The following is a 27,359-nucleotide window of genomic DNA, read 5'->3' as shown; positions in this document are numbered from 1 at the left end:
GGAGTTGGAAGTGGATGATCTTTAAGGTCCCTTCCAACCCAAACCATTCTGTGACTCCATGATATACTTGTACCAGAAAAGGAAAAAACTGGGAGAGGTGTAGCAACCCTGGCATCCAAACACAGGCAACACACAAACAACCTTGGGGGTTTCTCAGTGCCCAGAAGGCTGTGGGAAGGAGGAGACACTCACTGGCATGAACCTGCAGGCAGCATTTGGCACAGGATATCAAGGGGCTGGTTCCATCTTCTCCAATGTAGGAGTTGGAGGGAAGGGGCTCCGTGTTCTCCCCACTTGAGGTAAAGCACATCTCTGGGATCAGGGGCTTGGTCTTCTGGCCACACTTGGAGAGGTGCAGGAAGGAGGAGGGTTCCCCTGCAGACACTGGCACAGGTTCCCTGTCCACCTGCAGGGACTGGAGAGAAACAGCACATGGAATGGTCTTGCCCTGGGCCAGGCTGAGCTTTCCAGGCTGAGCTTTCCAGGCTGAGCACATGGAATGGCCCTTCCTGGGCCAGGCTGAGCTCTCCAGGCTGAGCTTTCCAGGCTGAGCACATGAACTGCCTCTGCCCTGGGCCAGGCTGAGCTCTCCAGGCTGAGCTTTCCAGGCTGAGCACATGGAATGGCCCTTCCTGGGCCAGGCTGAGCTCTCCAGGCTGAGCTTTCCAGGCTGAGCACATGGAATGGCCCTTCCTGGGCCAGGCTGAGCTCTCCAGGCTGAGCTTTCCAGGCTGAGCACGTGGAATGGCCCTTCCTGGGCCAGGCTGAGCTCTCCACTCTGAGCACATGAACTGCCCCTGCCCTGGGCCAGGCTGAGCTCTGCAGGCTGAGCTTTCCAGGCTGAGCTTTCCAGGCTGAGCACGTGGAATGGCCCTTCCTGGGCCAGGCTGAGCTTTCCAGGCTGAGCTTTCCAGGCTGAGCACGTGGAATGGCCCTTCCTGGGCCAGGCTGAGCTCTCCATTCTGAGCTCTCCACTCTGAGCTCTCTCCCTGCAAACCCCACCCAACACCTGTCCCCAGACAGCCCAAACTGAGCCCTAAATCCTGATTCCAGGCACACCCAGCCCTGCCTGGCTCCTCTCCCTCTCCATTAGTCCTTCACAGGGATCTGGAGTTTGTTGGGAAAGCTCAAAAAGCATTGGAATAATGAACAGCTTTTCCTGGTTTTCTTCTGTAAAAATCTAAATTCCTACATTGCAGCTGAAAACACCAAGGAAAAATAAAAAGGAAAAATCTTACTAAAAGCAAGACTTTCCCTCCCCCTCTGGCATCCTTCCCTGCTCTTCCTGCAAGAATTTCTCCTGAAGGACATTTCAAGGTTCCTGGGAGCAGACACAGTTAAAAGCAATGGATTAAACCAGCCCAGCTGCACCCAGTCCTCCCCACAACCATCAAACAACATCCAGCACTCAGAACAGAGATTTTATTTTCAGTCTCTAAAATAAATCAAAGAGATTTTATTGAAGGGGGAGGTGGGTTCTGCTTTTCTCAGAAAAAGCTCCCAACACACACACAAGGAATCCAAGGCACATATTCCTGGTGGACACACAAAGCCAAATCTGGCTTTATGTGAGAACAAATCAATACACAACTGAGCAAATGACTAATTCATCTGATGAATTTTGCCTTTCTGCTCATAACATCTCCCAGAGCATATTGGTAGTTTCCAAAAGAGATGATGGATGTGCTAACTCAGTAAATTTTTATTTTGCTGCTTGTTTGCATATATTCAGCAGTCTGGGCCTCATTGAAACACCAGCAATCATGTGCCTGATGGGGCAGAGTTTTCTGCAGGAAACAGTGTTTGCAAAACTCCTGAAGTGGGATTTAAAAAATGAACACTGAGGAAGCCAGAGAAGGCAGAAAAGGTAACAAGAAAAGGCTCCATTCTGTGCCAAAGCCAAACACACTCCTTCAGGGTGCAGGCTGGGATGGGTCAGTCCTTACTGCAAATGTCTGCATTTTGATTTATCCACTTGAGCAGTGGCAGAGGTTTAGATCAGATTTTAGGAAAAAATTTCTTCCTGGGAAAGGTTGTCAGGCACTGGCACAGCTGCCCAGGGCAGAGGGGGAGTCACCACCCCTGGCAGTGCTCAAAAAACATGGGAATGTGGCCCTTGATTTCTTGGTGATGTGGGGGGGTCTACACTGACCATCTGGACTTACTCTGAGAGGTCTTTTCCAGCTTTGATGATTCCATGTGAGGACCTACCTGGTTGTAGGGGTAGAAGAGGGTGCAGACAGCACAGTATGGCTCACTCAGGGCAGCAGCTGCATTGAACTTCCTTTCAGCTGGGAAATTAAAGGCTTTATTCTTCCACTGGAAGGAAAGCAAAGACTTCAGAGCCTCTGGATCACTCATATCTTCCTCTCCAGAAAATGGAAACGTTTCTGGAATGAAAAAAAAAAACATCCCAAGACAATGGACAGTCAGTAGAGGCAAAAGAAGAAATGAAGTGGCTGCAAGGCTGAGCCAAACAGCTCCTGTCTCAACAACAAATGTGCAGCTCATCCATGGCTCCTCAGATGCCTTAAACACTTCCTAAATGGATCAAATCCCTATTTATGGGTAGGATGGACCAGACACTGACACAGATGACCTGATGGAACTGGCCATGAGAAGGAGGAAGAAGAAAATCCACATCTCCCTCCCTGCATCACCCCTCTGCAAAGTTTCCAGGAGAACAGGATGCTCAGAAACATCCTGGAAGAACATTATCCCCAGAGCTCAGCACATTAAACCAAACTGTTCACTCCTTCACTGGTAATTACTGGAAATAAGCAGTTAATGTTCTGCTGTGCAAGTCCTTATGTCTCCTCCCCAGCTCTACCTCCCTTTGAAGATTTTGTGACTCTCAAGTTACCTGAAAGGATAAAAGGAACTTGGAGTAAAACATTAATGGCTGAGTTCACATCTCTGATTTTAAATGTTCCCCTCAACTAATCTAATATGTAATTGCCAGACAATGTGGAAATCTGATTGTGTTTAATTAATCCCTCCTTTTTTTGAGGTGAGGAATGTTGTCTGTGTGGCTCTGCCATATTTCAAACAAGGGTTACATCCTAAAAGGTGACTTTTCTTGGTACATTCTTACTTTTAAGGCCTGAGCCAAAACCCCTCATGTTTCTCCAAATTCCAGCTGAGGTACCTCAGGTGCCAGGCAAGGATTTATGAAACCAGGGAGTTGGGAGCAGATTGGCAGCTACAGCCACAGCCCTGCCCAGCACACACAATTCACTGTGTGTATTCTGAGTGATCTACAACGTCAGAAACCCCCAAAAATGGGAAATTACACCCCAAAACAGAGTGAGAAGTAAGAACCCCTTTATTCCCTTGGTCCAGACCTCCATTCAAAAGGACTGGAATGTGGGAAAAGAAGAATCAGTGACGTGCAGTGAAGCACTGACAGACTTTAATTCTCATTTCTGCATCTGCCAAGAAAAGTTGGGCCCCAACACTGACATGAATTAAAAGCCATTAAAGGTTAGAATTAATGTTTTCCACTCACTTAAGAGCAGACCTGACCTGCACTGCCCCCCAAGGGGAACAGCTCTCATTCCACTGCCACCCTCAACACCAAGCTTTTCCTTTAACAGTTTCTGTGAACTCTCCTTTCCCTTTGCCCAAAACTGCCTCATTCTGCAGCCAGCAAAGTGTTTTTCTTGAGGGAAGAGGAGGGTGGGAGGTGAGAAGGGAACACCTCCCACGGAGGAGGTTTGGTTCCAGCTGGGAAACAGCACAAGGGGAACACGCTGATTCTCCACCAGTGAAGTGCAGCCCGGGTTGTTCCAGGGCTCCCAGTTCTGGTGGTGGCTCAGACAGGGCCCTGGTGGCTCCAGGGCCCCCTCTCTGTGCTGGGCTCACCCTCATCACTCGAGGCCTCCTGCTTGACCACGGCCAGCGGCGAGCGCGTCGGGGGCTTGCCCAGCGGGTGACGGCGACTCTTCTTGATCTCCATCTTCAGCTTGGAGAAGGCAGAGGCAGCCTGGAAGGAAGCAGGACAAGCTGATGGCACCCCAAAGGAGGGAACAGCACAAGAGAGGCAGAAGGCTCAGCATAGAGAGTCCTTAAGTTAACACAGCAAACTTTTCTGTGCCCTTTGGCTGAGACTCTGAAGCCTCCTGAGCCAGTTCCTGAGCAGACAAAAGGCAACACTGACTCTTAAGAACATCAGTAAACTACAGAGTTTTCTTCCAATCAGAACAGGTTCAGAACATCTGCAAGCTGCCAATTCCATTTCCTTATGAACAGTCTGTCAATCACACAGACAGCTGGGAATACCATGAAAATTATGAATCATCAAATCTCAGAGAGGTTTGTGTTGGAAGGGACCCCAAAGCCCATCCAGTGCCACCCCTGCCATGGGCAGGGACACCTCCCACTGTCCCAGGGTGCTCCAAGCCCCATCCAGCCTGGCCTTGGACACTCTCAGGGATGGGGTAGCTGAGGACTCCTCTCATTACCCCTTTAATCTGCTTAAACCAGCAAACCTTACAGTGCTTGCCTGGACAGCTGTACCCACTGACCTCTGCGGTGCCCGGCGCCGGCTCCGCGTTCTCCTCCTCCTTGCCCGGGGTGCCCACGGGCAGCGCCTGCTCCCGCCAGCCCAGCCCCTGCTGGGTGGCAAACTGCTCGAAGGCCTGTTGGCAGGACATGTGCTCCTTGTCAAACACCACCTTCTTGCTGCGGGGCACCACGTACAGCATGGGGATGATGGGCCGCGGCCTGAAGTCCTCCTGCGGCGCCTCCGCGGGCGGCACCACGTTCAGGGGCGCCGGGGGCAGCTGCTTCCCGGGCACGGGGGGCACTGGGGGCACTGGGGGCAGCGGGGGCCGCGCTGCTGCCGCTGCCTGCCCCTCTGCCAGCTGCTGCTGGGGGGCTGTGGGGGGCACGGGGCGCTGGGGGGCTGCCAGGTGGGGCTGGTGCTGGTGGAAAAGGTGCTTCTTCTTCCTCTCGCCTTTCACCTTGGCAGGACGTGCCTTGGCTCTGCACTCCCCTGTTGAGAGACAGCAACAGTGAGAGCCTGGAGAGCTCCAAGAGCTCCAGTGAGAGCCTGGAGAGCTGGGGACTGACACTGCCCTGCCTTCAGCCAAGAGCTCCAGTGAGAGCCTGGAGACCTGGGGTTTGATACTGCTCTGCCTTCAGCCAAGAGCTCCAGTGAGAGCCTGGAGAGCTGGAGACTGACACTGCCCTGCCTTCAGCCAAGAGCTCCAGTGAGAGCCTGGAGAGCTGGAGACTGACACTGCCCTGCCTTCAGCCAAGAGCTCCAGTGAGAGCCTGGAGAGCTGGAGACTGACACTGCCCTGCCTTCAGCCAAGAGCTCCAGTGAGAGCCTGGAGAGCTGGAGACTGACACTGCCCTGCCTTCAGCCAAGAGCTCCAGTGAGAGCCTGGAGAGCTGGGGTTTGATACTGCTCTGCCTTCAGCCAAGAGCTCCAGTGCTGGGCTAACCATCCCACCATGGCACTGCTGCTCTAACCATCCCACCATGGCACTACTGTCCCACCATGGCACTACTACTCTAACATGTCCCACCATGGCATTATTGCTCTAACCTGTCCCACCATGGATTATTCCTGTAACGTGCTCCATCCTGGTATTGCTGTTCTAACATGTCCTATCCTGGCATTTTTGCTCCAACATGTCCCACCATGGCACTATTGTTCTAAACATGTCCCATCCTGGCATTATTGCTCCAACGTGCTCCATCCTGGCATTGCTGTTCTAACATGTCCTATCCTGGCATTCCTGCTCCCACATGCCCCATCCTGGCATTGTCCCCTCCAAACAGGCCCCTGAAAGCTGCAGACCTTCAGCTGTGCCCCAGCACTGACCTACAGATGCCCAACGTTACAAAGAAAAGACTTGTGCCATTTCTATGGACTATTAAACTCCTGACTGGAGCAGAGAGGCTGCCAACTGGAATGTTTCCTGCAGGGAAAGGATGTAAATGCCTAAGAAAGTGGGCAATGTGCCAAACCCCAGGGCATTTATTACATCAGCCCTGACTCTGGATTTCAAGCTTTTTGTATCAGCAGCCTCTCAAGTTTGGGGACACAAAACCACTCACTGGAGTGCAGGAATATTTTTGTACCATTAACAAAATAAAATAGATCTTTAAAGTAATGTTTATTTTATCTTTAGGCTTTCCTTTCCTAAATCTCTGGTTTTCTGTGTGTCTACAATGGACACATTAGCACAGAAATATAAACATATATAAAATCAGAGAAATCATCACACAGGAACGAGGTGCCTGCAGGAGGAAGGGTGAACAATCCCACAGTAAGACAAAGTGCCCAAATCCCTGCTGAAATCTTCCAGGGAATAACCTCAGCACTTCCCAGAGGTCTGGGCTGATGACTTTATTTACACTAACTCCTAAACATGGGAACAAGTCCAGGCCAAATAATTATGGTTGTACTTGTGTAGGCAGCCCCTCAGATAAACTGGTTTGTTCTATCACAGAGAAAGGAATATTGAATTTCCTTAGAGAAACAAACACACTGAATGAAAGGCAAATTGGATTTCTCCCCAGTTGCACAAAACCAGATCATATTTACTCTCTACACACTCTGAGAATTCTCTCCCCAACAACACCACAAATGCCATTCACCAGCTTTATTGACTTCTAAAGGGTAATTTGGCAGCAGCTGGCACACAACTGGCCTTGGAAGGCTTTGCATTAAGGTGAACAAAGGAGTTTGCAAGTGAATCTATAGAACAGAAGGCAGGAAAAAGGGAGGTGCCCAAGGCAGGACTGGCCCTGGCACTCAATGCTCTGGGCTGGGGGACAAGGTGGGCACAGGGTGAGCTCCATGGGCTGGCAGGGCTTTGCCAAGGTGGGCATTGGGCAGAGGGGGGGCTCCTGGGGCTGGAAGGGCTTTGCCAAGGTGGGCATGGGGCACAGGGTGGGCTCCATGGGCTGAGGGACAGGGTGGGCATCAGGCAACAGGTGGGCTCCAGGGGCTGGGAGGGCTTTGTCAAGGTGGGCATCAGGCACAGGGTGGGCTCCATGGGCTGGAAGGGCTTTGCCAAGGTGGGCATCAGGCACAGGGTGGGCTCCAGGGGCTGGCAGGGCTGTGCCAAGGTGGGCATCAGGCACAGGGTGGGCTCCATGGGCTGGAAGGGCTTTGCCAAGGTGGGCATCAGGCACAGGGTGGGCTCCAGGGGCTGGCAGGGCTGTGCCAAGGTGGGCATCAGGCACAGGGTGGGCTCCAGGGGCTGGCAGGGCTGTGCCAAGGTGGGCATCAGGCACAGGGTGGGCTCCATGGGCTGGCAGGGCTGTGCCAACCTCAGGGATCCTGTGGGATATTCTGTGATATCTTTGAGGGAAGGGGTTTTAGTGGGGAAATCAAACCACTTCCAGGGACCTCACACTGCACTTTGCAATGAGATTTTTATAAAAAGATGCTCCAAGAGTCTGGAGTTCCTCCATTACAGCAACAGCTCCTGGGATGGGGCAAAGACAATTAAAAGTGGATTTCAGCACCAGGGAGAAGGTTTGTAGCCTGATATGCAGAGCCCTCACCTGCAGAGCACCACAGGCAACACCTGCAGCTCACAGGAGACATTCCTGCTGCTCAGCACCCCCAGAGAGGAGCAAAGACTAAACACTCTCCTTCTGAATGTCCCAAGACAACCTACTAAGAATTCTGACTCTATTAATAGCAACATAATAAATTATGAATATAAAGCTGAGTCATAAAAACCGAAAGAAAACACCACGAAGGGATCTGGGTCAGAAATCCTGAAAACCTCAAGTTATAAATACTCAGCTTGTCCAAACAACCAGCATGAAGCACAAGATGTACTTTGAAATTAGGATTACTTTGAAATCTCATCCTTCCTCCTTCTCAAGGTCATCCCTACCGGGGTAAATAGAACATCAAGCCAACATAAAGAGGAATAAAGGAAGGCAGTGAAGGAGGTGGGGGAGCTGAATTGCCAGAGCAGGGCCATCCAAAGCAGATGCTCTTCTCAAGCTGAAACCCTGGGACACTTGTGAGAGGCAATGCAGACAGCAGGAGGAGAAATGCCTGGGATTTAATTGCTCCTTTGCAGTAAGAAAGCTGTGCATTGGGTAAGAGCCACACCAAGAAACAGCCTGTTCAGTGGCACTCGCTGCACTGGGGCTGAAAATCAGCCTTTCCCTCCTGAGCTACGAGTTAAAGAGCTCTTAAGATGCAGAGGAACTGTATGATTTGGAACCTGTTCAACCAGAACACAGTTTTTATTGTTCCTTGGCCATTCTAATGATCTCAGATCTGTCCCTGTCACTTATCTCTTGTCTCCAAAGAAAAATCAGCGTTCTCGGGCCATTTATTTCAAGCATCAAGTGTTAAACTTGTCCAAGAGCTGAGAGCAGCCAATTTAACACCCTGCTGAGGGCACCAGGAATTAACTGTCTCACTGTGCTGCTGCTCTGGGCAACAGAGACTCCAGCTCCTGACTGCCCTGAAAAGAGAAAACACACTGCCTAGTTAAGAGCCTCTGCAACTGAACAAAGCCCTCAATTCTCTTCCCAGAGCTTCCATAGATTTCCTTTAAGATCATTATCAAAGTTCTCTGAGCAGTTTGTAGCATCACTTTCTCCAAATGCTAAACAAATAATGGGGATGTACAATAGATGAAAATTAATTCACTCTGTGCAGTGCTGGAGAAGCCTCAAAGAGGGAGTGGATCAGACACAGCAACCACTTCACCACACACATGAGGGGGAAAAACTGCTCCTTCCCAGCAAAAATTGCAACCTTCCCACCCAGGCAGGAAAAAGGGGGTCACAAAAAGAGCCTCCTGCACAATGGGGGGTTCAGGCCCAGGGAATATCCATGGCAGAGGAAATCCCAAAGCACTGGGGGCTGGATGGGTTCAGCCATGCAGAGGGAAAACTCCCCTGCCCCACCTGGAGTGGGAGAAACCCACATGGAGCTGCTGTGGGTCCCACCCAAGCTGAGCTCCCTGGATCCAACTGTGAGAAATGGGGATAAGGCAGGGAAAAGGGAAAGGGGAACTGCACAAAGCAGGGCACAAATCAATCCCTTCCACAAGAAGGACACGAAAATGTATTTTCTTTGTTTCCCCATGAAATAATTGAAAATATTCTTCCCATAATAAATATTTTTACAATCCTGTAAGAGTTTGGGCAGAATTTTCAAGCCCTGCCAAGAAAGCTCTTGGGACTGAATCCTTAAGGAGAGGGGAAAATCAATTGCTGCTGTGAATGATGGTGTATTGCAGTGAGCATGGACTAATGTTAGAGAGAGCTCTGCTGAGATTCCAACAGAAATAAACAGCAGCACAAGTTATTCAAAAGGTGTTCTGGAGACAGAACTTGCCCAGCTCTCCACCCCCAGCAGTGAGCAGGGCCCTCACCTTCTGCCTCCATCCCTTTGCTTCTCTCCTCTTCCTCCAGCTCTGGTCCTCTTTTCAGCTCCTCCTTCACTTTCACCTCTTCCAGGGCAGTTTCAATAGCCATGACATCTCCAAGAGACTTCTGATCCTCTGTTTTGTGTCTTCTGGGCTGGCTCCTTTTTCTGTGAGGCCTGCAAGTACAAAAGTGTGATTTGACATAAAAGCACAGCCTTCAATACAGAAAACCATCACTGGCTTAAAAAGCTGAATACAAAACAAAGGGATCTCCTTTGGAGGAAAACACAAGGTAGCTGAGATAGCCCCAGGGCCAGGGAGGTATCTGCAAGGGGACACATGAACCTTGCACAACACATTTAAGATCCATTCACAGCAGCCATTGATGGTCTGGGTTTCCTGAACAGCTTTTTCCCACCATTACTAATGTAGCTCACAAGCTGCAGTTAAACTGATTTTAATTATGGTTTAAATCTATTTCGTTTGCATTTCAAGATGCAGATGAAAACTTGTTTGAATCTCTTTTTCATGCTCTGCCTCCCTTCCATTATTCTTTTCATCCTGTCCAAACTTCTGGAAGTCTGCAAAGCATCATCTTTCAGCTCTGAGACATCCCCCAGCACTGCCAGTTCCTAAAAACACACTGCAATGATCCTGCTCAGGGCAGAATCAACAGGCAGACCATGATTTTTCAGTGGTATCACTCACAAGTCCAAGGCCTTGGAGAAATCCAACTGAAAAATACGTGTATTAATGTGATCAGACTAATACTAATGAGCCAACAGCAATGCTGTTCATTCTTCTTAAAGTCAATGCCACTGAGGCAAAGAAACTCCAGTGGTCACAATGCAAAGAAAAATGCCAGTCCAGAGGGCAGGAAAACATTCTGGGGCTGGGACAGGAGGAAGCCAAACAACCCCCAGGCACCCCCTGCCCTCTGCTGCAAGGGCAGAAAGAACAAGGGCCACAAAATGTTGTGTGGTAGGTGAAGGAATGAGGAAAGAATAAGAAGAGAGAGAAATAAGCCCAGGAAAGCCACAGGCAGAGCAGTGCCCTGGGAAGTCAAACCCCTCCTTCCTCCCAGCCCCAGCTTTATTGCTCACCATCACATTTGAGGGGGCAGAACGTTCCCTTGGCCACTCTGTGCCAGCTGTGCCAGCTGTGCCCCCTGCCCACCCTCACCCACCCCACAGGGGGGACAATCCAGCCTTGTCCCTGTGCCACAGCAGCCAAACCCCAGAGCCCACCAGCACTGGGGGCACCAACCCCAGTGGCTGCACCTCAGCCAGTCCCAGGTTTACAGAAGCCACCAAAGAGCTCCTTGAGGTTTGGGTTGAACTTGTTCTCTTTTCACAGAGACTGACCCAGCAACTTGCAATTTTGACCCCACTCTCAGCACGCAGACAGTTTCCTTTTGGTTGCAAGCAGCATTTTCCACCTCCAGCACTGTGGAAAACAAGCACTGCATTCATCAGCCTCAGAATGGAGAAAGGCTGAAATGCAGCTTCCCATCCTCAGAGCCCAGAAATTCATCTGCTAATTAGATTTGGAGCACAACAGAGTTAAGGGCCCTTAATCAGGTAAATGACAAAGAAGGGAGAGAAAAATTCCACCTGAGATGGAAGATGAATAGAAAAGCAAGTTGCTCCATATGCCCAGTGATTCCTAATTGCCAGACTGGGAGCAGATGGTGGCTCTCCAAGCAGAGATGTTGCCCTCACACCTGCAGGACAGTCATTAGCAGGAACACAGAGCTGAACCCACAAGCACCAGCTCTGCTGCTCACCCACATTCCAAGCACACACCACCTTCCCTGGGGGGACAGCTCAGGTGGGAGGAGAAGATGAAACTGTGAGACTGTCACTGTTTGTAGCTGAGGAAAGCACCAGAGTGGTGGCACAAGCTGGTTTTAGGGAAGTGTGTTTTATTCCTGTGGTGTGGAAGTGCCAGCAGAAATCACAGAAATCACAGCAAAAAGCTTCATTCTCACAGGAGATCAAAAATCCCTTTTGCTTCTCCCCCTGGAGTGTGGGGAAGAGAAGCAGAAAGCTCAGCATTTAAAGAACTGGTGGCAGAGCTCCAGGCTGAAGGCTGAGCACTCCCACCAGTGGGGCTGGTCTGGGGCTGCCACAATTCCCACCAGAAATGGCTCTTGTGCTCTGCACTAAAACAGCCTCTTGCTGAAGGCAGAAAGTAATCAAAGTTGAGTTTTTCAAGGTAACCAAGTCTGACTGACCTGAGAGAAGAAATGACACAACTCTGCAGAGTTTAAAAGCTCAGTTTGCCAGGAGAGCTGACAAAAAAGCAGCGTTTGTGCTCTTTGAAGAACAGACCACAAAGTGACTTAAATTAAGTAGCTCCAACTGGGAAGAGGTTTGGGCAGAGGTGAATCCCATCCCTCCATCCTGCTGAGCAAACTCAGGCTTCAAGTAACACCACGGTTTGGAAAGACATAAGCACAGGAGAGAAAGTACTGCTGGGGAGTATTGAACAGCTTCAAAACTGCTTCAGGATAATACCCAAATAATCCAGGAAACACTGAAGAGATAAGGAAAAAATGCCCCTGGATCCTTTGCAATAGGCTCAGGTTGAGAGAGGCTTCTCTGCTGAGGGAAAATAATCCTTGGTGTTCATCCAGCACCTTACACTGGGCAAACACTTCAGTGCAGAAATAACCCTTTACAGTCCCAGGCACAAAGAGATTGTCAGATCCCAGGGGAGGAAGACAAAGCCCCAGGGACCTGCTGGGCTCAGTCACAGCCCAGGGAGCACAAATGGCACCTTCTGACTCTGAGATTACTCTGCTTTTCCTGAAGGAGGAATAGCTGGAATCATCCCAGGAATGCAACCTCTGGAGCAGAGCAACATTGCAGAGGGCAGTCATCTGCCAAATGCCACATTTATTGTGTCTTTTGGAGCATGGATTCAGTGGGAAACACATTTTTCCACTTCAGCATTTGTAAAATAATAACAGACAAAGCATTTCATGCAGGAAACAAGACACAGGACCCCAGCCCAGAGCCCACTGGGGGACTGAAACTCCTGGGGGACAAGCAGCAGTGACAGAGGAGGATAACACCCTACTGGAAGTGTCTCTTTCTTTGATAAAATGCCTGAGCACAGCAACTGTCACGCAATTATTGGGTTTTTAATCTGCTCCTCACAGGCCCTATCAAAGATGGCCCCAGGAACTCAGAGTCTCTTTAACACCTTTTTTCCTGGACTTCCAAGTAGTGATCCTGGGACTGAAATCAGCAGCAGAATATCAGAGCTGGATGAAACAACACAATTTCCAGAGCCTGCCAATGCCCCCAACCAGAGTGGCACAAATTCCCAGTGAGAGCAGCCAGAAGGGAACTGTGTGCTGCAGTGCCAGTGCCCTGGGAGCAGGAAGGAGGATAAAAGGAGGGTATGGGGGCATATGGAAGGGCACAAACTTTACCTCAGAGTACATTAAAGTCCTAAAATACAGAATCTCATTGTCCAGGCAAGGCTGAGCAGGAAGGGAAGTTCTCCACCAACAGCCCATGCCCACACCACTCCAGTCCAATTCCACTCTGAGTCAGCAGCTGCATTTTTATCTGCTTTGGTGACCAGTTACCTGTATCCACACCCAGTTCCCACCACACATCCCCCCTAGGTCAGTAGATTAACTCAAGAATGAAAACCAGAGCAGGCAGGAGACAACTGAGGGTCCCAAATGACACAAGAGATGACAGAAAACTACACCAAATCAAGAAGAAGCCATGAGAAAATTGATGCCCAAAAATTTCCTGTGGGCTTTCAGAGAAGGTGACATGAAAAATCCTCCTGGAAAAGGAAAGCACTTCCAGAGTTACTATTTTAAGAAACTTGACAGCAGAGAGAATGCAGTGATTGAGCTGATGGGGGAAGGCACCTACCGCTGTTTGCTGTCCTCTTCCTCATCTCCTATCCTACAAAGCAAGATTCCAACAGGAAAAGGTTAGCATGCCAAATTTCCAACTCAAGCATGCTGTTAACACACAAACCCACAGACTCGGAGCAAATTAATAGAGAGATCAAAGGCAGCACAGAAAGGCATGCACAAAATCCCTTTTGCAACTGAGGGGCTTTTTGCCCCCCTCTTGCTTTCTGGTTAAGTGAAGCTCTGAATGTTTATTATAGATTTTTTTGTCTTCCAGGATGAGATGAGGAGGAGTGAGGGACACCCAGTGTCCTACTTTGGAAAACATGTGCTTTTATAACACTCAAAGGAAAGAGAACAATGAGGGACACATTTACCAAGACAAATTACAAGAGGAATTGCATAAAAAGAACAAATGGTGTAAGAGGGTTTGAACTATCTCAGCCTGAGGATTTCTGCAGTTCAAAGCTCAGCAATTAGAACCAAACAAAGTGTTTGGCCACGGCGACTTTGCCCCTTTACCTGCGGAGCAGCTTCGCCTTCAGCTCGGCCTTGGTCTCGTTCCAGGCGTCGAGCTCGGGGCTGCTCAGGGCCGTGGGCTTCATGTGGTCCAGCACGGCCGTGTCCTTGCCCTGTTTCCACAGCTCGTAGCGCTCGGGCTGCAGCACCCGCACGAACACATCCATGGAGATCTTCACCATGTCCTTGCGGCACGTGCACTGCGGGGACGGCAGAGAGGGGCGGTGACACCGTGACAGGCACGGTGACACCACGGGGCGTGGTGACACCGTGGGGCATGGTGACACCACGGGGTACGGTGACATCATGGGGTATGGTGACACCGTGGGGCATGGTGACACCGTGGGGCATGGTGACATCACGGGGTACGGTGACACCACAGAGCATGGTGACACAGTGGGGCACCATCACACCATGACAGGCACTATCACACCACGGGGCACGGTGACACTGCGAGCCACGTCACACCACGGGGCACAGTGACACCACGGGGGACCGTCACACCACGGGGCATGGTCACACTGCAGGGCACATTGACACCACAGGGAACCATCACACTGCATGGCAAGGTGACACTGTGGAGCATGGTCACACCGCGACAGGCACAGTCACACCGTGACAGGCACTGCCACACCGCGACAGGCACAATCACACTACGACAGGCACAGTCACACCACGACAGGCACCGCCACACCGTGACGGGCACAGTCACACCGCGACAGGCACAGTCACACCGCGACAGGTACCGTCACACCGCGACAGGCACAGACACACCATTACAGGCACCGTCACACCGCAACAGGCACAGTTACACCGCGACAGGTACCGTCACACCGCGACAGGCACAGTCACACCACGACAGGCACAGTCACACCACGACAGGCACCATCACACCGCGACAGGCACAGTCACACCGCGACAGGCACCGTCACACCACGACAGGCACCATCACACCATGACAGGCACAGTCACACCACGACAGGCACAGTCACATCACGACAGGCACCATCACACCGCGACAGGCACAGTCACATCACACACCAACTCTGCAGGAACCGCCCTCGTTCCACCTTGGAAGGCTTTGTCTTCCTTAACCAGCAGCCCATGCAAAGGCAACTTGCAATCCAAGCACTCGGAAACATCGTGGGAGGAAATGCACAACTGAGCTCTTTTTCCATCCCACAAATCCAACGTTCTCCCTCTATTATTTTATTATCTGCTACTCGAATTTGGAGCCTGTGGTAAAATATGTGACCACACCAGCAGACCTGTCCCATCAATCCTAACTCCAAGACTGACAGTGGGAAATTTGTGGCTGTTGAATGCACAACCATTCCCTTATTTGCAGTAATTTTTAACATAAAGATACAAATAAAACATAAAACATTACATAAAATAGCAGTCACATAAAACTACTGGCTCCTTGAAGTAATAAAATCAAATGATATATAAAAATATGCACTAATTCAATCTCAATCTTCAGCATTGGTTTTGTAAGGATATTTCCCTCAATTCCCAGCTATTAACACTAAACTGAACCTCAGCACTTCCATTACATACAGAATATTAATGCAAAATAAGCCTTTTCCTTATGTAGAAATAGTCTTCAAAATTATCTATTTCAAGTGGCACCTCTGGTTCTTGTGGAGAAAAACCCTCCATACTCAGATGGAATCAGTTGACAAGACTCAGCTGAGTCTTTTTTACCTTAGTGGAAATTTAAATATAAAGAACCCCAACAGGCTCAGAGTTGAAGTTCTTTCAGCAATTAAATGCCAGACTAAAATCTTGGCTTGGAGCTTTTCTATCTGCTTTTCCTAACAATGGAGTTCCTGGGAAAGAGCTGGTGCTGCCCAGAGGCAGCTGAGGAGCTCTCAGTGTGCCACAGAACACACTCTGCTAACACAGCCAACACTCCTAAGCCTCTCCCCATGAATTTCCAGGGCAAAACACAGAGTTTCAGCTTTGGGGAGGAACACAAAGTCCCCACAGAACAATCCCCTTGAGCAGGAATGCAGTTTGGTCCCATATTCCAGGTGTGTTACTGAGATGCAGTGAAGCCTCAGCCAATAGGACAGAACAACCCAGTTGGGCTCTGGATTCCCTTCCCTTCTGCTCAGCCTGAGAGGGGAATGGCAGGGACTGTGCCAGGAAATAAAGAGTTAAACTTGGAGGAGAGGGAGGAAAACCTAAACTGCACAGTTTGTGTGTTTAATGCTGGTAGTGGGAAGCTGGTGGGCAGGAAGATGAGCCTTACCCCCTGTTTCCAGCTAATTACAGGCATTGCCAAGAGCCTCAACAACAACAGTTCATTAGGAACCCACTGGAAACCCTTCAGAGCTTCATAAACAACCCCATTAGGCCAAGCTCTGGCTGCAGGGCACACCTTCTCCCTGCCTGCCCCTTCCCCTGCTGCCATGGATTCCTGTGGGCACAGGAGCTGGGCAAGTGGGGAGTCTGACTCAGCCCTCCCAAAAAGGTTATTCTGGTTGAAGATATAATATAAATGCTCTGGGACTTGTTTCATTGTGGGCAAATAAAATACCAACCCATCCCAGTGGGAATGAGGCTTCTGCTGAGAGGGAACGTGGAGAGTTCTCCTTTCTCCTGTTTGTAACCTCTGCCAGAATTCCTGCTCCATGGCCCAGACTGCACAGTAAGGATGCTCTGAGTCCTCCTCCAGCACACACAGCCCCCACTCCTGCAGGACAAACACAATCCTCTCTCCTGCAGGACATCCAGGGGTTCAGCAGAGGGGCAGGGGCACCTCCATGGGGTGCTGGGCTGTGTGTCTGATGGGGCTGAGAGGGCCCAGAGGGAGATCCAGAGCTCCCAGCAATGAATGCAATGAAGCCCCAGCTCCTTCCTGCTCTGACAGACTCAGGGACAAACAGCTCAGCCTGTCACTCAGTGGCACAGCCTGCAGGGACCATCATCCTGAGGTTCTCTCAGCTCTACCCCTTCCTTCACCAGGAGCAGCAGAGAGGCAGGCACTGAGCTGGGCTCTGTGAGCAGAGACAGGCCCAGGGAGGGGCTGGAGCTGTGCCAGGGCTTGGGATGGATCCCAGGGAAAGGTCCTCCTTCCCCTTCCAGGGCTTCCAGCCCAGTTGCCATCTCAGAGAGCAGCAGTTCCCATTGCAGCCTCCCAGAGAGTTCCCTGGGCTGGGAAAGTTCTAGCCAGGCACCTTCAAGAAGAGCATCCTTTACACCTGCAGTAATTAAGCTTGGATAAATTAGGCTGAGCAGCATTTCAAACTGACTGAGTCTGTTTAAAAAACCAGTTCCAACCCCCCCAGTTCAGTGCTCAGGGTCAGGCCAAGCACTGAGCAGGAGGAAGTCGAGGTCCCTGAAGCCACCACTGTCCCCATCCCTGTCCCTTTTCCTGTGAATAGTCTTGAGCAGTTTCTAATTCCAGTTTCTAATTCTAATTCCAGTCTGGATTCAAACCCAGGCCCTCAGATCCCCTTCTCAAGGGCAGGACATGCAGAGGGGCCAGGAACCTGCTGCCCCCCACCCACCTGGACATCTCCAGGTCCTTATTCTGCTGACAGAACTCTCAGTGCTCTTCCTTCCTTAACAAAAATTATGACAAGAACCTCCCAGTCAGTCCTTCAGAAGAGCTGATAAAACAAAGCTTCAAGACAGTTCCTGAAAAACAACCATCTCCTTTCCCACCTCAGCAGGAAAAGCCCTGGAAAAATTCCTTTTCATTGCACAGATCCATTGCCCTGCCAAGAGTAAGGGATTAGGGGTGTTTACAAATCATACAGGACATAAATACAAAAAAAGGTGGAAGATTTTGTACAAGAGGAACTTTGAATCTGCCTGATGAAAATAAACCATGGAAATGTTACTCCATAATAGATTTCTTTTTAATGTATTCTAAGCTTAAAAGGCCTAATTAGAGTGAAAGAGCAATTTTGAATGTCTGACAAAAATAAACTATGGAAATGCTATTTCATAATAGATTTTTTATGTGCTCTAAGCTTAAAAGGTCTAATTAGAGTCAGTTAAGGCACTGACACAAAGTAATGCAAAAATACAATTCTGATTTCCCTTATTTTGAGGAGCAATTTTAGACTATTACCAAACAGTTTCTGGCAAAAGCCTCCCAGATTTCATTTGCTGTGGAAATACAGATGTCTGAAGGGGAAACCTGCTAAGATGTGAAGGGTAAGATGACAGCTTCAATTTTCCATGGAAAATTCTGTGCCAGACAACCTCAAACCACAGACTGTGTGGAACTGATCCCTAATTCACCAATTCCAAGATTCCTTGAAGGAGCTTTGCTGACCCTTTTTCCTCCAAACAGGAGAATCTTTGGAAGTGTTGCTGCAAAACCAAAGTAGCAGAACATCCCAGAAATCTGCCCTGATGAGAAATAACCACCCACACTCATTTCAGCCTGACCCTCCTCTCCAAAAGGAACTGACTGCACAGATTGGAGGAATTCAGGTATTTCCAGAATGTTACTACCATAGTCTTAGTAAACCTTAAAAGTATTTCCAGCTTCTTCCTTCCCCTCCAGTGAGCACCTAATGAGTTGTATTGGGTTCCATCAGTCACCTTGGCCACTGGGAAATGCAGTTTGGCTGCAGCAGAAAACTAATTCCAAATGACCAAGGCCAAAACAACCTGTTCAGAAGGTGTGTGGAACACCCAGCACTGGGGAAAGTCATTGCTGCACCCTCAGAAGGACAAGAACTCCCAACAGGACAAAGGGGAGCACATCACAGTGGCACTTTTGCACCAGCTGGGGGTCTGCAAAGACCCTTCCAACCAGCTGGCACCTACCTGGGTTGCCATTTTCCCATAGTCAATCCACCTGAGGGTGGTACAGTTGGTGGAATGACCCTTCCTCCCAGCTGGCACCTACCTGGGTTGCCATTTTCCCACAGTCAATCCACCTGAGGGTGGTACAGTTGGTGGAATGACCCTTCCTCCCAGCTGGCACCTACCTGGGTTGCCATTTTCCCATAGTCAATCCACCTGAGGGTGGCAAAGTTGGTGGACTCGGCGCAGTTGAAGCCGTGGTTGAAGCCGGCGTGGTACCCGTAGGGGAAGGTGATCATGAACTCTCCAGCCTCCTGGGTGATCTGGAGACAGAGGAAAAGGAGATCCCACAGATCAGAGAGCTGTTCAAACCCCACCAATTCAATCTCTCTCTCTCTCTCAACTGAGGGGTCAGCAGAACAGCTCTTGGCCAAACCTGGGGTAATTCCTGGCCAGCTGCAAGAACACTGAAGTGTTTCTCCTAAGGAAAACCCCAGAACTATGGATGGAAAGGGCACAAGCTCTGAACTATTCACACCCACAGGTTCTAATTTCAACAGGGTCTCAGGCTGCAGCATTCCAAAAGATCAATAAATCCTCTGTGACCACTGTGGCTCCTGGCAAGTCCAAACCCCCATTCCCACCACCAGGAGAGGGGCCAAGAACTCTGCATCTCCCCCCAACATGCCCTCACAGGGCAGGGTCCTGCTGAAGCACCTCCTGCCCTTCCCTGGATTTATTCCCCACTCATTTATCAGCCTCACTCCCAATTGTTCACCCCAAAGTCAAACACCCTAAAAATCACTGCCCACCATTTGGCTGCTTTGGCACAGGGTGCCCAGAGAAGCTCTGGCTGCCCAAACCCTGGGAGTGCCCAAGGCCAGGCTGGGCAACCTGGGACAGTGGGAGGTGTCCCTGCCCATGGCAGGGGGTTGGAATGAGAAGGTCTTTAAGGTCCCTTCCAATCCAAACCATTCTGTGAGTCTATTTTATTAAAATTATGACAGCAGTAAAAGCATTATGGCCATTATTAATTAGGGTGAAACTCTACAGATTACAGCTGGGACCAATTTGTGATGCTTTTAAAAAATCCTCTTTTTCCATCTTCTGCAGAGGAACCACTGGGGAAACAAGGGGTTTAATTGCTGAGTTTGGAAGGACTCCTGAGAGCAGCTGTGGCTGGGAGAGGTCCCAGCCCAGCAATGTGACAGCTCCTCCCTGCAGGGACTGAGAGGAGGCACAGCCTGCCCTGCCCTGTCTGTGCTGACAGACCCTCCCCAGCTGCCACAGGCCAAGCAATCCCACCTGGATCCCTTCCCAGCAGCAGCAACTCAGAGCTCACACACATTCCAAAGGACTTGCACTTCCAAGCAGGAATGAGCCCAAATGGAAAGTGCAAACAGAGTTTCAAACACTTCTCACTTCCCTGGGCCAACAGCTCAACTTGCTGATGCCATTAACATTCAGAGAATAATTAAAATATAGATAATGCAACGTGCTGTGCTAACCCCACAAGCTCCAGCCCAGCCCTCACCCAGAAATGCCAACTGTGCCCAGCTCCAGCTCCAGCAGACACAGGGATTCTGTGTCTGTCAGTGAATCTCCCCCCTGGTGTCTCCATTGGCACCCCCAGAGTGTGCCAGCCCTGGCACTGCCCACAATAAATTAGAGAGCACTCAGGATGCTGGAAGGGCCATGCAGAAAAGTAATAACCAGTGAGGGGAAGGCAGCACAAACTGCCACTCCTGGAGAAAGGCCCCAATTTACTGCCTCCTGCAAGCTCTTGAGGAATAAATGGAGAAATCAATGGGACATTACAGAAATACACATTTTTAATTATTAAAAAACCCTTATATTGATCTGCTGCTTTTTTTTCCAGAACACCATTATAGAGATTTATAAATGCTGCCTGTTCACTTCATTGAGATCTGCCAGGATTTCAGACAGAGGGATCCTCTCTCTCTCTTCCTAGAGAAAAAGGGCACTTGTTCCCTGTTTGTGGCTAACAGTGACTCTCCTTCAAAAGCTGGTTCAGGACAGGAGCCTTTCAGACACAGAGGCTGCTCAGATTGAAGAGATCTCCTTTCCACATCTAAAAACAGCTTTGTAGGGAGTACATGCCAGAAGAACACACTGGATATCAGGATTTGGAAATATAGTTCAGTAACATGCTATAATAATTGTAATAAGTAACTTGCTTGAAAACAGAAAGTTTGGTGTTGACATTAACTTTGTCCTCTGTGTACACTGGTATCTCCTTTATTTTGGGAAAAAATTGGAAGCCAATTGAAGGCCCTGGCACAGGTGCCCAGAGAAGCTGTGGCTGCCCCATCCAAGGCCAGGTTGGAGCACCCTGGGACAGTGGGAGGTGTCCTGTCCATGGCAGGGGTGGCACTGGATGGGCTTTGAGGTCCTTCCAACCCAAACCAGTGTGGGATTTTGTGAGAGCAGCCTGGAGCAGGAATTCTTTGACACTGCCACATCCCAAGGCAGCCCAGGCTCCATGTCTGGAGCAGCAGCAGCAGCAGCAGCAGCAGCAGCAGAGTTTGACTGATCCTGCCCAGATACAAATCCCTGTAAGCCCTGGCTGAGGAGATTTGCTTCTTGCCACAAGACTTTAAGAATAAGCACATTAAAACGATCACAGCAAACAAACATGACCCTCAGCTGCAGTAAGAGGGTTTTAAGAGACTCAGGGATCCTTCCAGGCTTCCAGCAGCACCAACACCAACACAGCAGGGAACCAGCAGGGCCACAGGACAAAGAGGAGTGTTCTGGCTCAGCTTTGCTGCCTGCTGGGGAGCCCCAACATCTGCATTACCAGCAGCTGGACAAGAGGGCACAGCTCAAGCTCTGCCAGGGGTGGGTTAGGTTGGAGATCAGAAAGAAATTCTTTCCAGAGAGAGTGCTCAGGCTTTGGAATGTTCTGCCCAGAGAGGGGGTGGATTCTCCATCCCTGGAGGTGTTTAAGGTGACACTGGATGTGGCACTGAGTGAGAATCCACCATGTCTTGATCCAACCCCACTGTGATCACCAGCCCAGGGCACAGAGTGCCCTGGGCTGGTGATCACAGTGGGGTTGGATCAAGGGTTGGCCTTGATGATCTCAGAGGTCTCTTCCAATCCAGTTCATTCCATGATTAACTTGGCCCTCTCTACCTGAGAGGCTCCTGAGTTGCCACAGTTTGTCCAGTGAAACCTTTTCTTCCCTTCACAGTCTCAGCCAAACCCCAAATCCTCCTTTCCTGCTTTGAACCCACATCCAGCACAATAACTGCTCCTCACCCCTGTGCCCCCCGTGCCCCCCATGCCCCTGTGCCCCCCATGCCCCCCATGCCCCTGTGCCCCCCGTGCCCCCCATGCCCCTGTGCCCCCCGTGCCCCCCATGCCCCTGTGCCCCCCGTGCCCCCCTGTGCCCCCCGTGCCCCCCATGCCCCTGTGCCCCCCGTGCCCCTGTGCCCCCCGTGCCCCCCTGTGCCCCCCGTGCCCCACACGTACCCGGTCGAAGGGGATTCCGTACTTCTTGAGGATGGAGGGTGAGATGAGGGTCATCTTGTGCCTCAGGAAAGCATCACAGCCCTGGGAGCTGCCTGGGAAGAACCCTGTGGAGACAGAGCAGCATCACCCTGGAGGTGCCACTCAAGGGGTTTGGTGGGCACAGACAGGCTGGGAAAGGAAAATCGGCCTAAAGACCTTCCAGAGAGCAAAAAAAACCACATTTGGGGATAAAAACTTGCACCCAAAGCACAGAGACTGGGAATCTGCTGAGCTGGAAGGGACCTACGAGGATGGGATGGAGTCCAAACCTGGCATGGGATAAAAATCCCACCCTGTGCTGAGAACACTGACCAACTCTGAGCTCCCTTCAAGCTCAGATTGCATCTGAGTCTCCCCTGTCTGGGTACAGGATCTTGGCCAAAATATCAGTAAAAGCTGAAAATTAAGAAACAGAACTTGCCTCTCTTAAATTCTGGCTGGTACCCCAAGGCCTGACCCCCTTTTTCTGAACACAAACAAGGAAAAGGTCCCAGCCTGCACCACCCACTCCAACCCCACCACATCCCTCCCACAGCTCCTCTGAAGGGCTGCTGGAATATTCTTGGTGATACAACTTGGGAGATTCCAGACCAATGTGCCCCACAAAGCACTCCCTAAGGGGGAAAAGCAGCAGGGAAACCTTGATATCCAGCCAAAAGGAAGGGAATAAAACACCTCCATCCCAGGCAGTGGCAGGAGGGACACAATCAGTGCCACCCACATGGGGCACAGACAGCAGGACCTGACCCAGTCAGAGCCTCAGCACCAGCAGAGCCAAACACTGAGCTCTTGAAACAACCCCCAAATCATCAAGAACACTAAAAAATGGTGGCAAACATTGAGCAGCCTCCCTGAGGTCAGCTCAGCCAGTGGAACCCTCTGTTCCTCAAGGTCCTGTGGAACTCTCTGCTCCTCAAGGTCCCGTGGAATTCCCTACTCCTCAAGGTCCTGTGGAACTCCCTACTCCTCAAGGTCATGTAGAACCCTCTGCTCCTCAAGGTCCTGTGGAACCCTCTGCTCTTCAAGGTCCTGTGGAACCCTCTGCTCCTCAAGGCCCTGTGGAATTCCCTACTCCTCAAGGTCCTGTAGAACTCCCTACTCCTCAAGGTCCTGTGGAACTCTCTGCTCCTCAAGGTCCTGTGGAACCCTCTGCTGCCCAAGGCCCTGTGGAACCCTCTGCTCCTCAAGGTCCTGTGGAACCCTCTGCTGCCCAAGGCCCTGTGGAACCCTCTGCTCCTCAAGGTCCTGTGGAACTCTCTGCTCCTCAAGGCCCTGTGGAACCCTCTGCTGCTCAAGGTCCTGTGGAACCCTCTGCTGCTCAAGGTCCTGTGGAATTCCCTACTCCTCAAGGTCCTGTAGAACTCCCTACTCCTCAAGGTCCTGTGGAACTCTCTGCTCCTCAAGGTCCTGTGGAACCCTCTGCTGCCCAAGGCCCTGTGGAACCCTCTGCTCCTCAAGGTCCTGTAGAACCCTCTGCTCCTCAAGGTCCTGTGGAACCCTCTGCTCCTCAAGGTCCTGTGGAACTCTCTGCTGCTCAAGGTCCTGTGGAACTCTCTGCTCCTCAAGGTCCTGTGGAACCCTCTGCTCCTCAAGGTCCTGTGGAACTCTCTGCTGCTCAAGGTCCTGTGGAACTCTCTGCTCCTCAAGGTCCTGTGGAACCCTCTGCTCCTCAAGGTCCTGTGGAACCCTCTGCTGCTCAAGGTCCTGTGGAACTCTCTGCTCCTCAAGGTCCTGTGGAACCCTCTGCTCCTCAAGGTCCTGTGGAACTCTCTGCTCCTCAAGGTCCTGTGGAACCCTCTGCTCCTCAAGGTCCTGTGGAACCCTCTGCTCCTCAAGGTCCTGTGGAACTCTCTGCTCCTCAAGGTCCTGTGGAATTCCCTACTCCTCAAGGTCCTGTGGAACTCTCTGCTCCTCAAGGTCCTGTGGAATTCCCTACTCCTCAAGGTCCTGTGGAACTCTCTGCTCCTCAAGGTCCTGTGTTCCCCTCCAAGGGGGTGGTTCAGTAACAAGTTGAGTGTTCACAGGGACTCAAACCCATCACCATTTAGGAAAACAAATAACCCAAGCTCTGAAAACCAAAGTAATTGATGAGACATCAAGGCAGGGGCTTCAGCAAGTGCAAAGGGTGACTGGATTCCAGGTTTTCTCACATTTTTGGACTAAAAGCATTTCAATTCAAGTGATGCCTTTCTGCTGCCCAGCCTGTCCTGCCTCCCTGCAGTCCCCCCTCTTAATGCACAGTTTAAGTGGCTCTCATTAAAGCCACTAATAAAGCAGCACATTTGAAGTGATTAGCACCACTAACATGGCAACACATTAACATTCTCTCCATGGGCTGCCCAGCTCTCCCAGTGAGCCCATTTACAGCTCAGCTCTTCATTTTCCAGATTAATTGCACACTCATTTCTCCTCAGTAAACTCCCCCTGGGCAGCCCAGGCGTGTGCAGGGCACGGGAAAGGCCAGGCAGCAAAACTGGCAGTGCCCAAGGCCAGGCTGGAGCCCCCTGGGACAGTGGGAGGTGTCCCTGCCCATGGCAGGGGTGGCACTGGGTGGGCTTTGAGGTCCTTCCCCCCCAACCCACCCTGGCATTCTGTGATTGCCCAGCCATGGGTGGGTTTGGGCTCAATGCCCCAAAATCCAAGTGTTTGCCAGGCAAGTTGAGTTGGGGAAACTCCCTGACAAGTTTTGGGCTCTGCAGCTGCTCTTGCAAGGCACAGGTCCATGCCAGAGCTCCTGCCAGAGCCAGAGGTCAGTGCCAGTCCCGTGCCCAAGCCAGAGGTCAGTGCCAGCCCTGTGTCAGAGCCAGAGGTCAGTGCCAACCCCATGCCAGCCCCATGCCAGAGCCAGAGGTCAGTGCCAGCCCCGTGCCAGAGCCAGAGGTCAGTGCCAGCCCCGTGCCAGTCCAGTGCCAGCCCAGTGCCAGAGCCAGAGGTCAGTGCCAGCCCTGTGCCAGCCCAGTGCCAGCCCCGTGCCAGCCTCTGGCAAGGCCTGGAATGCCCCAGCTCACCTTTTGCCAGGCGCTCCAGCCGCTTGCCGTGCTCCGGGGGGATGGCATACCTGGGGACAGAACAGGGAATTAGAGACCAGGCCACAGAACAGGGAATTGAACACCAGCACAAGCACCTGAAATACAAACCAGCCCCAGGAACAGGCCAGAGACAAGGGGGCAACTCCCTGCACGATCCCCTGCAGCACAGCACACACTGCCCGGGAACACACCCAGAGTTTATAGCCCTGAAAGGCACCACTGACACCAAATCCATGGGAGGAACTCAAGACTTTGTAAATATGTTACATGGAGTGTGTTATTTTCTGTACTTTCTGCACCAGCATCACAAGGTTTCACAGGGTGGGAGGAAAATCGAGAAGACAAAGCGATGACACAGCACTGGAAACCCAGAAATAAATCAGTGGAGTGTTTGCAACTGGAAAGGGTCTGAAGAATCAAACTGTGCTGAAGATCAACAAGCAAGAAATGCTGGATGGGCTGAAAGGTGGGAAGGAGGGTCTGTGTGCTTTGGAACAGCACCTTTTTCTCTGCAAACAGTTTGCAATTTATTCCAAAAAGTAAATATTCTTCACATGGCTGAAGCAAAGATGGCTCAGTCCTAAATCTGTGCTGGATTTCACTGGCTGGTGAGAAATAATGGAATTAAACTGGTCCGTACTTTTCTTGATGAGGTGAATGGAAATGCTGAGGAAAAACAACATTGAAGGGTATGGGGAACAAGTTCTACACTTCTTAAAGACAGTTTTGTAGGATTAGGGGCAAAAAAGAGAGTAAAAGGATTTGACTGAGGGTTTTTTTGGGTTATTGAACATAATTCTGGAAAAACAATGAAGTTCCTGAAGCCAGAGAGGTGACAGACCCAGAGCTGTGTGAGCAGAACCAGGGGAGGCTCAGAGGGTTCCCCTCCTTCCCTCAGTGCTCTGAAGCTCATTGTTCCCAGGAGCAGAAGGGAGGGGACAGGTTGGGGTGTTCAGGGGGTCAGGAGGGGACTCAGTGCCATGGCCAGGGATAAATCCTGCAGTGCTGAACACTGTGCCACACATGGCACTGCCCGTGGGCATCCCTGGCACACCCTGCAGCAGGGGAAATGTGGCTCTTCTGCCTTCTGGGACAGAGAATTCCGAGGATTTACATCTCTCAGAGTGGCATTTACTGCCAGCTGTAACTTGTCTTCAAAGAGAACACTAAAAAATGCATTCCTGTTGCTATTTCCAATAAAGATGCCAAAGCTCAGGCTGACAACAGGATGTTGCAGAGGGACCTGCCCCAGCTGCACACTCTGCCCTGCTCAGGACACAAGAAACTCAACCAACTTCTCCAATTTCAGCCTAAACCTCAAGTCTCCAACGTGAGGAGCAGCAGATAATAAAAGCCATGGACAGAATTCCAAAGCCCAAACGTGCCTGTTGTGGCCTGGCAGGTTGGAAGGACAACCCAGGGCAGAAATCACACACAGGAGCTCCAAGATTGGGCCAATTCCCTGAGTTCAACTGATGGCTCACCAAAATTCTAAGGCAAAACACTCTGTGGGACCCAATCTTGTAAAATAATAAATCCAGCAATGGACTCCCAACATCCCCTGACCAAAACCTGACAGTGCCTTAAATTGCATAATTATCAAACAATTCAGTTCTATTTGTCTGGGACAAAGCTGGTGGCTTTTATTTTACAAAGCCCATTCATCACTTACATAAATGTGATAAAACTAATCCCAATCCAAAGCTCCTTTGTGGGATTAACGTCCCTTAAAACAGGGAAAGAGACATTCCATTCCTTGTGGGAAAAACGCTGAAGGATTGGGAAAGAACTAATTTATGGCTACAAGGCTGCTGCTGATTAATGTAATATCCCCAGTCTACAATGCAACCTTCACTTAATTAGTGCCTGTAATTGGGAGTTGTAAAGATAAGATTAATTGAATCTGGAGGATGTTAAAGGTTTAATACATTGGAACATGGTTATGGTGTTATCTGAAAGTGCAGCCTGCAAAAAACCAGGCAAGGCTTTAGAGAACAGCCCGTGGAGAGACAGAGCAGAAGGACTTGCTTGGATAGAACCAGGCAGGGAGGAGGAATTGCCAGTTATAAAAAAGGACTCTGGGTAAGAACACACAAATCAAAGCCCCCAGCACAGAGTGCTGAGAGCTGAGTCCAGGAGGAGAGATGAAGGGTTTGGTTTGGGGCAGATTTAGGGGGCAGATCCCACCCCCCAAACCCCCCCTGGAACTCCTGCCCAGGAATGGAAAACATGAACTGCAGGAGGGGCTTC

General features: G+C 50.6%; 1 protein-coding gene across 4 annotated transcripts in view; it reads right to left on the bottom strand.

The window, feature by feature from the left end:
- KDM4B (lysine demethylase 4B) overlaps window positions 1-27,359 on the bottom strand; it is a 76,331-nt gene that overhangs the window by 18,588 nt on the left and 30,384 nt on the right. For 3 of the 4 annotated variants that reach the window (XM_071577892.1, XM_071577894.1, XM_071577895.1), the window contains 10 exons: window positions 25,089-25,138; window positions 22,042-22,145; window positions 18,729-18,866; window positions 13,774-13,970; window positions 13,268-13,300; window positions 9,372-9,541; window positions 4,527-4,996; window positions 3,865-3,985; window positions 2,212-2,390; window positions 193-415 (listed from right to left, as the gene is read on the bottom strand). In XM_071577892.1, the coding sequence (XP_071433993.1) occupies window positions 193-415; window positions 2,212-2,390; window positions 3,865-3,985; window positions 4,527-4,996; window positions 9,372-9,541; window positions 13,268-13,300; window positions 13,774-13,970; window positions 18,729-18,866; window positions 22,042-22,145; window positions 25,089-25,138 (1,685 nt within the window). The remainder of the gene's footprint in view (window positions 1-192; window positions 416-2,211; window positions 2,391-3,864; window positions 3,986-4,526; window positions 4,997-9,371; window positions 9,542-13,267; window positions 13,301-13,773; window positions 13,971-18,728; window positions 18,867-22,041; window positions 22,146-25,088; window positions 25,139-27,359) is intronic. The other variant, XM_071577893.1, reaches the window with a different exon arrangement.

This window comes from Pithys albifrons, chromosome 27, assembly GCF_047495875.1.
Source record: "Pithys albifrons albifrons isolate INPA30051 chromosome 27, PitAlb_v1, whole genome shotgun sequence".
Taxonomy (NCBI): domain Eukaryota; kingdom Metazoa; phylum Chordata; class Aves; order Passeriformes; family Thamnophilidae; genus Pithys; species Pithys albifrons.
Note: the sequence above shows the minus strand (reverse complement) of the source record. Positions and strands in the feature narration are given on the sequence as shown.